Raw genomic sequence first — 12,257 nt, 5'->3', positions numbered from 1 at the left:
CTTTTTAGATTCGTTATTATTACTGAGTATTTTTAGGGTAGAGTTTTGGATTGGCCCAACTCAACTCGTATTTGGTATTTGCTGGCACGTTGGCGTTTTGCTTTTGTCCTCCAGAATGTTGAATAGAAGACAGGACAATTGCCTTATTGAGCCCTCGGAAGTATTTCAAGGTAGGTTTATTTTGACCTTGTTTGGTTTTAAAAAAGAGTTTGGTATTTTTAGGGTCCAAGGTACGGACATTATCCTATGTACGGGTAGTGATTCCTATGGACAGGTGTCCTATGGACGGATGTTCTATGTAGGGGCGTAGTTCCCATGTACGGATAGTTTATCCTATGTTTAGATTGCCTCAGTATGGACGTAGCGTAAGCCTCATGCTGCTTTGATCCTGTTTTAAGCCTAGTCGATAGTTACAGCTATATTGGTTCATGGTGTACTCATTCTGGTCCCTTTCCTTGTATTGGCTAACGGTGAAGCCGAGAGGGAGTGCAGAGATACAAGTCCCACAGTCACGCTGTACTGTTTGAAGCAGGATTGCCTCAAGAACCAACAGCTAAGTTTAGATTTAAGTTCTGCTTTTATGTTTTACGTTTTCAACATTTTCAGTCTTGAATAATATCGTCCAGACATTATGTTTAGTGGTTAAATTACTTATGTCAGATTAGTATTTGAAATACGATTTAGATTTTAGTTTCATTGCGAACATGTCTTGTAATGGTATTACTTTCTATGTATATTATTATTTCGTGATTTTAAAGATGAATTACCGGACATAGGTTCTAGAATCTACGGCTTTCAACATCTCAGATTTAGTATCGTATAAAAGATGACAAATTAAATAAAGTAATGCTCCCTTTTGTATATTTTCTATAGCTTTATCTATATTATATTTTTCCGTAGTCTTTTTCATAGAACATATTTAATATTATTTTTAACATAACTTTCTTCGACATATAACCACTAACTAGAGTTCAACAATGTCATTTACTATCAACAGAGTCCATAAATAAATATAGTTATTAGTTTTAAGTAATATACAACTGTGTTTTCTTTCTCTGTTCATGCCTGGCGCCCAATATTTATATTTTTTATTTTTTATTGTTAATTAGTTTTTCTCCAGTGAAATAGGTACCTTATGCACGACTGCTCTACCGATGAAAAGGTGCCGTTTGCAGTGGTAATGTTTGAAAAACGTTATACTATAGTTGGTCTGCATTTTGCTATAAACATCGTAATTTTAAACCATAGATTCGGGATATTTAAAATTATGTGCCAAATTTTCTAAAATATAAAATAGTTTTTCTTCATTTTTTTAATGAAACACTCTGTATATGATTCCTTTGTTAGATGGAGAATTAAAAAATGACATTTTTAAATAACATTTTGTGTATTTAAAGTTAAAGTATTTTATATTTTTTTAGCGGTTTTGCAAAAAATATTCGTGGTTTAATTACATATGGTTCTTTGAACGGTAAAATACCAGACCAAAATCATTAGATGGCTTTGATAAAAATTACTGTTTGAAAAATTCATATGTAATATGATATCGTATGATCGAAAAAAAACGGCGGATCCACGAATATCCTCAAAACCGGCAACAATTTTAAAATACTTTAAATGCAAAAACTGTTCACTTTTTAATTCTCCATCTAACAAAGGAATAATATATAAGGTGTTTCATTAAAAAAAAACGATGAAAAACTGTTTTATATTTTATAAAGTTTGGCATATAATTTTATATACCCTGTATGGTTTAAGATTACGGTATTTATAGCAAAGTAAGTACAGGCCAACTATAGTAAATACCTAGTATAATTGTGATTTCAGGACAATCCTTGTATGTTCAATAATTTTTTTAAGAAAGGCTGAAAAAAATATTTTTTTGTTTATTTATTAATATCTCTGAAACTATCAAAATATTATAATACCTTATATTAGGATTATGTAAAATGATTAGAAAAGAAGTAGAAAAATGCAATAATATACAAAGTGTCCAATTTAAAAAAAAACCATCCGGATCAATTCACACTTTTTTGAAGACCATGTAGAACTTAAAATATTTTCCTGAAATACATCCTAAATAATACATACCGTAAAATGGGGTTACTTGGGACAAATTCACTATAATTTTTTTAGTCATGTGGTAATTTATAAATGTTTTTGTGAAGACAAAGCAACAATTTATGTGTAGAAAATTTCCTTCACATGTATTTAACCTATAAAGCATCATAAATGGCTCCTAATGTAAGAATATTTATAAAAAAAAACTAACATATTTACTGTCCCAAGTTTCCCCGCATTGGGGTTAAATGGGACTGTAACGGTTTTATACCAAAAATGCATGTTAAACTACTCACGGGTTACATGGGACAGCTGAAAAAATAAAAAAATACACTAACACACATCATGAGTTGAAATTTTTTTCTCAGATAATTATTTAGAGGAAAGAAAAACTCGATTTAGCGTAAACTTATTAGAAATATTTATTTATTCATTAGAAAATGTAAAATTTCTTCAATAAACATAATAGGAACAAAGTCACGATTTGAATCGTAAGGACAAAAGGGAACTAAAAAAAACATTTTGTAAACACAAGAAAAATAGATCGATTGCATTCTCTTTATTGTAGCCAACGAGTATTTTTTAATCCATTAAATGTATGGCGGCCTCTAGTAATGCTCACGTCCTCTGCTTTTAACACTCTCACAATTTTATCCTCTGTGATATCGTACTCATGAGCTAAATCTGGGAACACAAAATGTTTGTTGTTTTTCGTAGATTTTCTCATAAAACTGCCTCTGATAAGTTCGTCTTCTTCCTCTTTTTTCAAAACTGTAGGTCTTCCTTATCTTTTTAAATTCTGATTTTTACATTGCTCTGTAAAGTTGATTTGGTTCCATTTGTCTGCCGCTGTTCTATAGGACATTACAGATTGTATGTCTTCTATGGCACTTTCCATATTTTTTTTCTTCAAAGTCGTGATATTTTTAGAGCCTACTTTGCGAATATATTTTCTTGGCATGTGGAGAGCACTGAAAACAAAATCGATTAAATAACATGGGGTAACTTGGGCCAACGGCTAACTTGGGACAATTGTTGACCCAAGTTACCCCAAACCATGACTTTTTTAAAAAAATATATTTTACAATCTAAAAAATTATCTAAACGCGAGCAATACATTGGTATTATTTATGAAACATAAAACTAACTAAGAAATGTAATTGGACTTACCTGTTTACTTTTTGACTGCCTCTTACAGATAAAGTTTTCGACCACTTATTTTAGCTTGCTTCCCGCCACCCATTTATTTTTTTTTATATAAGTAAAATACTATCACTTTATATAGAATTCGTTTAATTAAATCATCAACACATTGTTCTTTAACGAACCAAAACATTAAATTAAGGGTTTGTTTATATTTGCGTTGTTCCCGCCAGTTAAATTAGAAAAACCTAAGTTGCGTCCCAAGTAACCCCGACGTCCCAAGTAACCCCATTTTACGGTACTTGAGGTTTACAAATTTCTAAGTTTTTTATTATAGGAGCTACAGATACCCGACGCACTATTGAAGGACCCTGATCTATATTAATAAATGTATTTTTATTTTTTTTCTTAAATAATATCTAAATGTTAAAAAATAAATAATTGAGAAATTAACTAGTTCTCGCACTCCCTGTATATTAAAAATGATGTCTTGGTAGAAAAAGAGTAGTACACATTTTAATTTTTTTTATAATTAAAAATAAAATAAATAAAAATATAAAACCAACAAAAATAAACTATAAAATTAAAAATAAATTTTCAATATGAATAGTTTATATTTTTATACTATAGAATCTTCTCTTTAATTAAAATAACAGTCAACTGTTACTGTCATATCTCTGGCTGGACAGACTATATATACTCATTGAAATAAACAACACTGTGACAGACAATCAACCTTTTAATTTTCTACTCCGCATAATATGTTCTAACCTTAGATTAACAATAAAAAGTTCTAACTATGTGCAACCTATCATGTTGATCCAATCATTATTTTTTTCAGAAAACACTTTAATTTATACAGTATGATGAAAAAGTATCAAGATTAAGCGGGCTTCAAATCCAACTTATAATGCAAACTTACTTTTTTGTAAGATATTTTGATTATATACTGTGAGTCTTAAATAAGTGCAAATATCTTTAGGGGATATTCTTCTTTTCTTCTTTCTTTTTTTGAAAATTTTGAATTTTTTGAATTTCCAGTTAAAGAAAACTCAGAATGGATCCAGTGGATCTCAAAACTTTAAATTTTTTCTTTTAATTTTCAAAGTAAAATAACTCGATTGTTTTGGACTTATTTGAAAAACGGTAATGAGAAAATATGATTCTTTTATTGAGATCTACCAGCCCTGAAAATATTTGCAATTATTTAAGATTCGCCCTGTATATTTACCTTTAAAAATAATTAAATAAAAATTTAATATGTTAAAGAATGTAAAATACAGGGTGATCGGAACTGTATTCCGGAAATTTCGGCAGCATATTATGAAAATCAAAATATTTTAAAGTTCGTATAATAATGTCCTAAAATGCTTAGTTTCGGACATACAGGGTGTAGAAGTTTTATTTTTATTTAGATTTTTTCCAAATAATTTCTGAAGTAACGTCAATATTTACATGAAATTTGGTGTCTGGGAGTTCTTTGACATGAGAAATTTGATTTTGATGTCAATATGACTCCTATGTGTAGTCGACGCCACCTACATGTGTTTTAACTGTTTTGAAGAGTAATAACTTTTCGTCCGTACCTGTATAAAACTGAGTGAAAATATATACATTTCTGTGATTTTTTGCATAAAAGATGTCTCTTGGTAATACAAATCGCTACGACCGACCGTTCACAAGATATTTAAAATGGAAATAGTTAATACATGTCATTATTGACAAAAAATAACCATGTTGAGTAGATAGATATTTGACTGAAATGATAAATTTGGGCAATTCTTAATTTTTTTAAATTAATCAGTGATTTTTCTTTGATGATAATAAAACAGTTACTGTTGAACTTGCTGCACAAAAACATTTTAAATTTATGATTTCAATCTAATAACTATTTAGTCAACATGTTTAATTAATATCAATGATGACAAGCATTGATAATTTCGGTTCCCAATACTTCGAGAACTACTCGTAACGATTTTTAAAAAGAAACCTTTTTATGTGAAAAACGTCGTAAATGTATATTTTTTACTCAGTAGTTTTATACAGGTACGGACGAAAAGTTATTACTCTTCAAACCAGTTAAAAAATATGTAGGTGGTGCCCTCTACAAATAGGAGTCATATTGACATAAAAATCATTTTTCTCATGTCAAAACACTCCCAGACACCAATTTTCATCCCAATATTGACATTACTTCACAAATTATTTGGAAAAAAAGCGAAATATAAATGAAACTTCTACACCCTGTATCTCCGCATTTTAGGACATACATTTGTACAAACTTTTTTACTTATTTTTATGTACAGAATATGCTGACAAAGTTTCCGGAATACAATTGGGACCACCCTGTATAGCAATACTTTAATTTAATGAGAGGAAATTACATACATACTTATTGTTTTTTAATATTTTTTAGTAGAAAGGAAGTCGTAATAAAGTTTAATATTTTATCGTAATTTAATTAAACCAACAAAAAAGGAATATATACAGCAAATTAAGAAAAATCTCTGAATATCAAGTTAATACGTAGGTATATTAATTATGGGATAACTCTTAGAAATTACTAAAAGAAATTTACTGGTAGGATTTTTTAATTAACTATTATTAAAATAATGTAACTAATCAAGACTTACCATTTTTAAACATTTCTACTTCAAATGACAGCATTTTTATCATTCTCTACACTTGGTAATATAGATTTTTTTATCTTTATAATTTGATTATATAAGGGTATTATTATATTACATACTATTTTTATTTTTTGGTGTCATAACTCTATTGCACAAACAGTATATGTACACTAACTGCAACAAATAACATCGTGGGTTGTCTATAAAGAAGGGCTCAGAGGTCACGGCCGGGTCGGGACCTTTCCTCCGAAAGACCTTTCTGACATTTTGACCTCTTCGAGCTGCCTTGAACAGTTTACTTTTACTTGTTTTATGAAGCGCGTTGGTGACTTGATGGGAAAGGCCAGCGTGCACGATTGGCAAAATTTTTGACGTTATATTACGCTCACCATCTTACTGATATTATGTTGTATATGAATGATTATTTCTCACTTCGCTTTAAATTTTTATTTTCAAAATATCTAAATTTTTATTATTTATTGGTGATTATAAAATACAAGGCCCGGCAATAGTGCGTCGGGCATCTCCCAAGTAACATTTTTAGACACAAAATCGAAACAAAATTTCTGCTGAGAAACATTACGAAACAGTTTCGTCACATTTTTGATACATATGTTTCGTAACATAAATCGGTTTTTGATTCGAAACATTTTACCAAAATATGGTTTCGCTACATAAGCTATAACAATAAAGACCTTAGTGTCACAAATTTTTCGAAACTTTTAAGAAACACATGTGGCTCACATTTACAGATGTTGTACCCGTTTTGTGTTTGAAAAGTTTCCATAATTTATTTGATATTCTGTCAAATGTGAGAACATAACCTTACTTTAATGTTTAGATTTTGTTCTGCAGTTCTTGCATTTTAGCATTCTTCAAGTTTTTATAGTACTATAATTAAAAAAGCAGAAGGAAGGACATATATGGTGAGTACAAATACAGATATTTTTCTTATGCGATTTTATAATATTTTGTTATATGCATTACAGAGATGATTTTTTTAGGAATAAATGTAATAACAGGCACTACCCATACCCAACAGGAGACTGAAGAAAAATGCTTTTTTTTTAGAATAGGTTTTTTTCTCTTTTTTCTAAAATGGAATACATGTTTTGATGTTATTATTTTGACCAGAAGTTTTGATTGGCGTTGTTGACAGGTGAATAGTTCAAACTTTCTACACAGATAGGGCTAAATCGAAATATTTTGGAAACAAGGTTTCCATTTATTGTCGATTCGTTTTCCATAAACACGAGATTTTCTCTTTTTAGACACAAATATGATATAATGTAGATGATTTGTATCCGACTCCATGTCAATTTTATAAAATAATGAATTAAAATTCCGCCATGTTGGCTAGTCATAGCGTTGTTAACTAAAAATATATGTTTTTATCAGCTGTTGAGCTTTTAAACTCATAAGAACGCGTTCTACTTACACTAATTTACATATTTTATTTTCAGAACCATGATAGAGATTTCAAACAAAAATATTTTGTAGCAACAAATAATGGTATATAGAAGGGGCACTAAAAATATAAAAGTACCTACATTTTTAAATTAAACGATGAATTTGCTTTTGCCAGACATTTTTTGTACAAGAAAACCTAAAAACAGAGATTTTAAGGCAAACAAATTATGGCGGAGGTTAACATTGTTGATGGTTGTTTCCATTTTAAAATCCACACACAGACATAGACTATTTTAATTTGGTATTTTGTTTCTTGACATTTAGAAACAGTGGCTACTGAAAACGGGAACATCTTGGAAACAAATTGCGGAAAATGTTTCGAAACATTTCAGGAAACAGCTAGTGCCACCACATTGGAAACACATGTATCTATTAAAGCCATATAAAATATGTAGGTTTCGAAAATGTTTTCTATTTGTGGCATACCGTTTCCATTTTGTGTCAAAAAACAGACACGATTATTAGAAACATTACCTAAAATGTGTCCAAAAATGCTACTTGGGCTGTAGCTCCTAGTGTAAAAGACTTGGGAATTTTGTTCAAGTGCAAAAAAGTTCCGTCTGTTGTTCTAGGATATATTTCAGAAAAATGTTTTAACTTCTATAGGATGGCTCAAAAAAGTGTGAGTGGATTGGGATGATATTTTTTCAATGAAACACCCTGTATATTATTGCATTTTTGGTTTCCTTTCAGACTACTTTGCATAATCCTAAGATATGAGTAAATATATTTCGATAGTTTGAGATATATTAATACGTAAATAATTAAGAGTAAATTTTTAATGGTTTCGCAGATATTTGCGGTTTCATATTTTATATGGCATTTTCGATTCCGCACAGTAAATTTTTATCAAAGCCACCCAATTTTTCTCTCGTATTTTACCGTTGAGAGAGCCATATGGCATAATACTGCGTGTATCTGCGAAACCATTAAAAAATTTAAATACTTAGAATACAAAAAATGTTCATTTTTTAATTCTCCATCTAACACAAAAATAATATACAGGGCGTTCCATTAAAAAAACAAAGAAAAATTATTTTATATTTTAGAAAGTTTGGCGTAGAAATTTAAACATCATGTATGATTTAAGATTGCGATATTTACAGAAAAGTTAAGTTTAGACCATCTAAAGTATATACCTAGTATAGTTTTGATTTCAGGGAAGTTCTTGTATTTTTAATATATTTTTTTAAGAAAGGCTGAAAAATATATATTTATTTATTAATATCTCTGAAACTATAGAAAAATATTTACTCATATCTTAAAGGAAGCTAAAAATGCAATAATACACGGCGTGTTCCGTTTAAAAAAATTATCCCGATCCACCCACGCCACTTTTTGAGTCATCCTGTAGATAAAATATTTTTCTAAAATACATCCTCGTACATACTTTAGGTTTACAACTTTTTTTGGGGTAGGTGAAATCTGACTTCGGCGAGAGTCTCTGCTTTGGCTTAGATTAAAACTGACATAAGAAAATATAGCATGTTGCTCTCGAGTATCTATCAAGTTTGTCATTTAAGAGGCTATTACCACAGAACAGACCTGTTCTGTGCTATTACGCTGTACTGTTGGGGCGCTCTGAGGGGTCGGATAAAGCGGGTGTGTGGCCGAAGGAAATATAATATATTATATTTCAGAAATCTGCTTAAGGCTTAGTCCGATACTGTCGTGTTAAGCCACATTCAAGATTCCAAACACACGTGCTTTAATTAAGGCTTCATTAAGGTCTGCAGAGCTTCAGCATTTGCCATAAAATAGTGAGCAATTTGTTACAAAACCATATAAATTATATATCACTGTAATCACAAAACTTTAATCTATTTCCGTATAGTAACGAAATTTTAAATTATATCTTTATTTTCGAGAAAATTTAGTCCAAACATAAGGAATATTTTGTTGACGTTTGACTAACAAAATCTTAAAAATAAAGAAGTTGTCTAAAAATGTGTTACAATACGGATATAGTATAATCCTTTATCTTTAATTTCCTTCTTCATTTGTGTAAAAATACCTAGCCAGTTTTACATAAAACGTTAAATGCCACACGCTTATTTTGCTACTTTTTCCGGACTAGTGAAATGGTCTCTTAAAGTAATAAATATCTAAAAAGTGGGGTTTCTGGTCGAATTTGTTAAAACTTTAATTGAACAAAGTTGTTCCCTTTTAAATTTTACATAAGTGTACCATCTAAATGATTTCTGATGAAAAAGCCATCTAAATGATTTTTTTTTCATCATTTTCAACCAGTAGTAGTCATTATATTTTATCAATTCTTCTTGATTTTTTTTAATAGCATTATTATAAGTCAAAAGTATCAATAGAACCAACATATAATCAGTTCGTAACGTTCTTCGCTGTTTTCTGATTTCCAGTCTCCATTGGTCTCTGTTTGTCCAGAGGTTTTCGTCTATTCCTCTTGTTCTGATGTCCCCGTCTATTCCTTCTTTCCAACTCCGTCTAGGTCTCCCTCTCTTTCTTTTACATTTTAGTGTCCATTTGAGTACTTTCTCTGAGATTCTGCTCTCTTCCATTCTTTGTACGTTCCCGTACCACCTGAGTTGGTTAATTTTGATGTCTTCTGTTATTCTGTGTTTAACGCCCATGATGTTCTGAATTATCTCATTTTTTATTTTTTTTATCTCATTTTTTATTTTATTATTTCTTTTACATTTCTCTCATAAATCTTTTATCTACTCTGATCGGAAAATGGAAAAACATGCTAATGTCGCAGATGGAGAGCTGGCCTCTGATGAGCCCTCAGATACTGGCTTTCGTCTAAGCTCTGAGGCTGTATGATGAGTTAAACCCAATTGGAGCCGTTTAGTGATGAGCGAGATTGGTTCTTTGTCTTAGACAAAAAGCTAAACCAAGAGTAGCATTTAACCTGCATGGACAAGAACAAAGCCGACCAAGGTAAGACCAAGAAGGTTGCAAGACTAAGACCAAGACCAAGACTCAGCATGCAAGACTCTTGCGCCTTGCATTTTTTTCAAGCTTTTCGTTTACATCTCATTTATCATAATATATAAAATTTACTAAATATAAAATCATAAAAAAGACCCATTCACGCTAAAAAAGACTCATTCAAGCTGAAGTAATTTGATATACAGATGGCTTCGGGATATCAAAAGGTGTAAGGAGCTGGATTAGTAGGATTGAGCTTTCCCTATTCTATCCAGGATGTTAGAATTTTCCAGACAGAAATATCGGCAATCCATTTTTGTGTGGAAAAAACAGTAAGGAAGGGGAGAACACACCATCTAATTGTCAACTTGGAATGGGTCTTTATTAAATATGTCTTTTTGCGGACAACACTAGCTTCACTTGGTGCGATTCGAACCTCCTGAGTCTCAACATTTCTAAAATTAAAGCTTTGTCGTATAAAAACTCGCTGCTGCCTTTTGTACTTAACAACACCACCATTGATTGACGTCGTAAAATCTGTAAAATTCTTAGGGCTTGTTGTAGACAATTCTCTAAAATGGGACATGTTTTGCATTAAAATCTGTTTCTAAGGAACTTAACTTGTCAGTGGCTAGAACTGTTTATTATGCACCTTTTGAGTGGCACCTCAGATATGCCCTTCCATTCTGGAGTAGGTACGTGTTGTGCCACTCAATTTGACCGCATTTTCAAGCTCCAGAAGAGAGCTGTTCGATATTCACTGGGACTAAACAGCAGAACTCACTGCCAGGACTTTTTTAAAATATTTATTATTATAAATATTAACTCTTCCTTCCTTGTTGGTTTAGACAGATCGAATTTTACACATGTTTTATTTATTATCTTAAAAACAAGTAGAGATAGGTATAGGTTAGTATAATATAAAAATTATGAGATATAAAGTAGTTTCTAAAAATGTAATAAAATACCGGGTGTTCCCTTTAAAATAAGAAAGAGACTACCACTTTTGCAGCCTTTATCTAAAAACAGGTGACTTTATCTAAAAATTCAAGTTCTCAAAAAAATTCTATCCATAAACGTCTAACGTGCCATCGCCGTTAATCACCCTATATATTTCCCCGTAATAATGTAGTCTGCTATAAAGATTTTCCATCAACTCTATATAACCACAATATTTGTACAGTAACTGACTTTTCTTTAATATGGGAGTATTTTGGAAACAAAAATGTATTACAGAAATTTATATTTTGTAATCCATTTGATATTATAAAATATGTGTTTATACAGAAAATTATAATAAAAATGCACCTCGTCATTTTATACTGCAACCTTAGAAGATAGAATACAATGAAGAGAAATTTAATGTTTTCAGCCTGCCTTATTTTTTCACAGTATAATTATAAAAATTAATTCCCTCGGCGGATGTTTGGCTCGTGCTACCCATCAGATTGAGCAGCGACCATGACGAATTTTACTCACCCTATTTCAACAATGGTACCTTCATTAATATGTACTTTAAGGTTATAATCAACTGTTTTTCTCATCTAATATCATAACTATTTAACTACTGGTATATAATTTTTAATTTATTCGTACTGATAGTACATATAAAATAATTCCGGCAACATAGCGCTATTTGCAATGGTAATTATGGCAACGCAGCAATTAGAGTTCCCTTAATTAGAAGAGAAGTTACCGCACGAGCCACTAGATAATTAACGGGTGCGATGCTCGATTGTTTTCTGTGAATTTTAATTAGTAAAGTTCTTATTTCTCTAAATAATGGATGTAATTATTAGTTTGTTTAGTGCGATTTTTTATTAATGGTTAACTTATTTAGATACAATTATTAGGTTTAGTTAAAATATCGTATATAATCTTTTTGTATAATTAGGTGTCAAAAAAACTGCTTTTTAATTTTATTATTAACATACACATTCAAGGAAAAAATCAGTGTATTATTGTCAATATACCGTCTGACTGCCATATCATTTACTTTTATTGTATAATTTTGAAATGTGGATATGTCGCAGTCTCATAGTGTAT

General features: G+C 30.5%; 1 protein-coding gene across 1 annotated transcript in view; it reads right to left on the bottom strand.

Moving 5' to 3' along the window:
* The window catches only part of LOC115885775, a 135,034-nt gene extending 129,064 nt beyond the window's left edge, over nucleotides 1-5,970 (bottom strand). The window contains exon 1 of the mRNA XM_030904788.1: nucleotides 5,838-5,970. Within this exon, the coding sequence (XP_030760648.1) occupies nucleotides 5,838-5,880 (43 nt within the window). The 5' untranslated portion in view covers nucleotides 5,881-5,970. The remainder of the gene's footprint in view (nucleotides 1-5,837) is intronic.
* Nucleotides 5,971-12,257: the final 6,287 nt, after the last annotated feature.

Source organism: Sitophilus oryzae, unplaced genomic scaffold (assembly GCF_002938485.1).
Source record: "Sitophilus oryzae breed Bouriz unplaced genomic scaffold, Soryzae_2.0 scaffold_41_pilon_pilon, whole genome shotgun sequence".
In the NCBI taxonomy this organism is placed as follows: domain Eukaryota; kingdom Metazoa; phylum Arthropoda; class Insecta; order Coleoptera; family Curculionidae; genus Sitophilus; species Sitophilus oryzae.
The sequence above is the reverse complement of the archived record's forward strand: the minus strand, read 5'-3'. Positions and strand labels throughout refer to the sequence as shown.